Source organism: Mesocricetus auratus, unplaced genomic scaffold, assembly GCF_017639785.1.
Source record: "Mesocricetus auratus isolate SY011 unplaced genomic scaffold, BCM_Maur_2.0 contig_11246_pilon_obj, whole genome shotgun sequence".
In the NCBI taxonomy this organism is placed as follows: domain Eukaryota; kingdom Metazoa; phylum Chordata; class Mammalia; order Rodentia; family Cricetidae; genus Mesocricetus; species Mesocricetus auratus.
This window is the reverse complement of record NW_024431897.1, coordinates 4448-7530: the sequence shown is the minus strand read 5'-3', so window position 1 is coordinate 7530 and position 3083 is coordinate 4448. Positions and strand designations below refer to the sequence as shown.

General features: G+C 41.4%; 1 gene segment (V, D, J or C); it reads right to left on the bottom strand.

Annotated features, from left to right (window-relative positions):
• Positions 1–1740: 1740 nt before the first annotated feature.
• LOC121138269 lies at positions 1741–2316 on the bottom strand. The segment is given in 2 exon segments: positions 1741–2063; positions 2186–2316. Coding segments are annotated over 2 exon segments (378 nt in total).
• Positions 2317–3083: the final 767 nt, after the last annotated feature.

The following is a 3083-nucleotide window of genomic DNA, read 5'->3' as shown; positions in this document are numbered from 1 at the left end:
AGTCTACCACAAGAGCCAGTAATTCCACTCCTAGGCATATACCCAAAAGATGGCTATTCATACAAGAACATCTGTTCCACTATGTTCATAGGAACATTATTTGTAATAGCCAGAATCTGGAAGCAACCTAGATTCCACTAAACTGAAGAATGGATAGAGAAAATGTGGTACATTTACACAATGGCATACTATTCAGCAGAAAAAACTGAAATCTTGAAATTTGCAGGCAAATGAACAACACTAGAAGAAACCATCCTGAGTGAGGTAACCAAGTCAAAAAAGACTAACATGTTATAGACTCACTCATATATGGATTTTAGACATAGGGGAGTGCCAGCCTACATTCCCACTGCCAAAGAGTCTGGGAAACAGAACCTTCATCCAGTGATTGATGGAAGCAGAGGCAGGCACCCACAGCTAAACACTGAACTGCGAATCCAGTGACAGAGAGAGAGGACTAATGAGCAAAGGGGTAAAGACTGGGATGACTTAACCCAAAGAAACAGCTGAACTGAACAAGAGGGATATCTTAGACCCCAGACTGATGGTTGTGTGGAAAGCATGGGACTGATTAATATTCCCTGAATGCAGGTGTCATTGAGGAGGCCTAGGAAATCTATTGGGCCTTGGGTAGTAGATCAGTATTTTTCCCTGGCATAAAAATTGACTTTGGGAGCCCAACCCACAAAGAGGGATGTTCTCTCAGACTGAACTATTGGGAAGAGCCTAGGCTCTATCGACTCTGGATATTCCCCATGGAGGACCTCACCCAACTTGGGGAGTGGAGTGGGGATTCAGTGGGGGACTAGAGAACCTGGTGGGTGGGGCAAGGGAGGAGGGAGGGAACTGAGATTGACATGTGAAACAAGCTTGTTTCTAATTTAAATTAAAAAAGAACAAATTTAGAAACCTCTTTAAATCATATTATAAAAAAGAGGAATGTCATGATATACATAGAATTTAAAAAATAATCTTTTTCTTAATATGCAAATGTATTGATGTTTACAATCTTCCAGAACAAAGAGCACTAACTTATTTTGTCTTCCCAATAAAATGATAGTTATATGACTGTTGCTGGTGATTTCTGGACTACGTATCTTTTCTCAGAAATACTCTTATGAGCCCTCACATTAGATCTGAGAGTTGGAAAATGCATAGTACAATATCTAACAAAAACTGTAGACAGATTTAAGGATATAGGTAAGGGCTACAGTATCACCATCATGCTATTGCAGAGAGATGGGAGGCTTGGCACCCCAAAGTTATGCTACAAGGCCAAGTATCAGGAGCATGTGTTTACCCAGTCCACAAGTTCTTTGGTAAATGAAGTCTAAATTCTACTCAACCAGACTATCCCTCACTTACATTGCCAAGTTTCCTGAACACCTAACCCAACTCGATTTAAGCAAGTTAATGCCTGCAGAATGGATCCCAAATCCTGGCTTCTTGAAATTGTGCTGTCTTCTGTTTTGTTACATGATCTCAACTGAATATACAGCTCAGACCAACAAGTATTATAACCTATGCATTTACTGAAATTGAGATTGTAATGGTTTTTGGGATGTTGATGCTGAAAGGACTAACAATTGGGACACATGAAACTTGCTTGGCTGCTTATACTAACCACTCCAAAGTGTTCTTCAATGCCTCACAGTGCCTGACAATAGTTCTCAGATGATGCAGATACCCGAAGATGCAGGTGAGGCAGCACAGCCTCACACTTCTGCTTCTGTGGATGGTTTATGACATGGCATGTATCACTGTGGGAGGGTAATCATAACCTTGCTGACAGAAATAAATGCCAGCATCATCAGCCTGCATACTGCTGACTGTGAGAGAATACTGTGACCCAGACCCACTGCCACTGAACCTCGATGGGACTCCAGCTCCCAAGCTTTTTGCACCATAGATCAGGAGCTTAGGAGCGTTCCCTGGTTTCTGCTGGTACCAGTTTAAATAATTGCTAATGCCCTGACTGGCCTGGCAAGTGAGGCTGATTGTGTCTCCCAAAGATGCAGACAGAGAGGATGGAGTTTGTGTCATTTGGATGTCACATCTGCCACCTGAAATTAAAATCACAAAACACAGCCAATGAGTAAGCATGTGGAAAAACAAATTACCTGATAAATTCAGTTAGGACTAATCACATTGGGCTAAGCAAATGACCATTGCTGTGCTTCCTTACCTGGGAACCAGAGCAAAAGGAGCACTAGGAGCTGAGTGGGGAACCCCATTTCCATAGTGTGACCTTCTCAGAACTGACTACAGCAGACTGGACAGTCTTATGAAGAAGTCCTCAGGGCAGTGGGCTGTGCTCTGAGCACATGCAAATCCCCATGGGCTGTGCACAGCTGCAGACCTGGTTCAGTTCAGTGATTCAAAAGCAATCAGGGTCCCCACGAGTCTCAGGACAGACCAGTCATGAGCATGTTTTTGTAGAAAGAATGTGTGTTTCTCTGGGGGAAAAGGGAGCACATGAATCTTGAGTCTTGAGAGATGCATGTTATTTCTAATATTCCTTGTTTTATCACATTATTTTATTGGTACAGTTGTATCTAGGATGTGATCATCCAACATGGCACAATCTCAGATGTGCAAACAGAGTCATAGACTCATTTGTTTTCTTGATACCTATCAGTATTTTGGATGGCTAATTTTCCTTCTTTTAAAGGGAAAGTGGAAGAGTGAGTCAGCAGGAACTCAGAGTATTCTCCTAAGACGAAAGATGAATTTCTGTGCATAAAGTTCCTCAAGGTAGGAGTTTCTCTGAGACTCGGTCAGGTAGGTATCATTTGCAATGTGGTTAGAACCTGATGATCGTCAATGGAAGAGTATTGGAGTATTACAGCTTTGTGGGTATAAGTTAGAAAGATGCTTACATGGGAGGTGTAAGAGCTGATAACAACTAGACATTGGTTTTAAGCTGAAAGATGGGACAAATACACAAGTTAATGAAAATAACAGTAATCAAATATTGATTTAAAAGACATTTAATTTTTTCAGAAATGCATACATGAGTCATGCATTTATACCATTTTCACTCCACGTCCTTATGTTCCAACTCATTCTCTATGACCCCAACT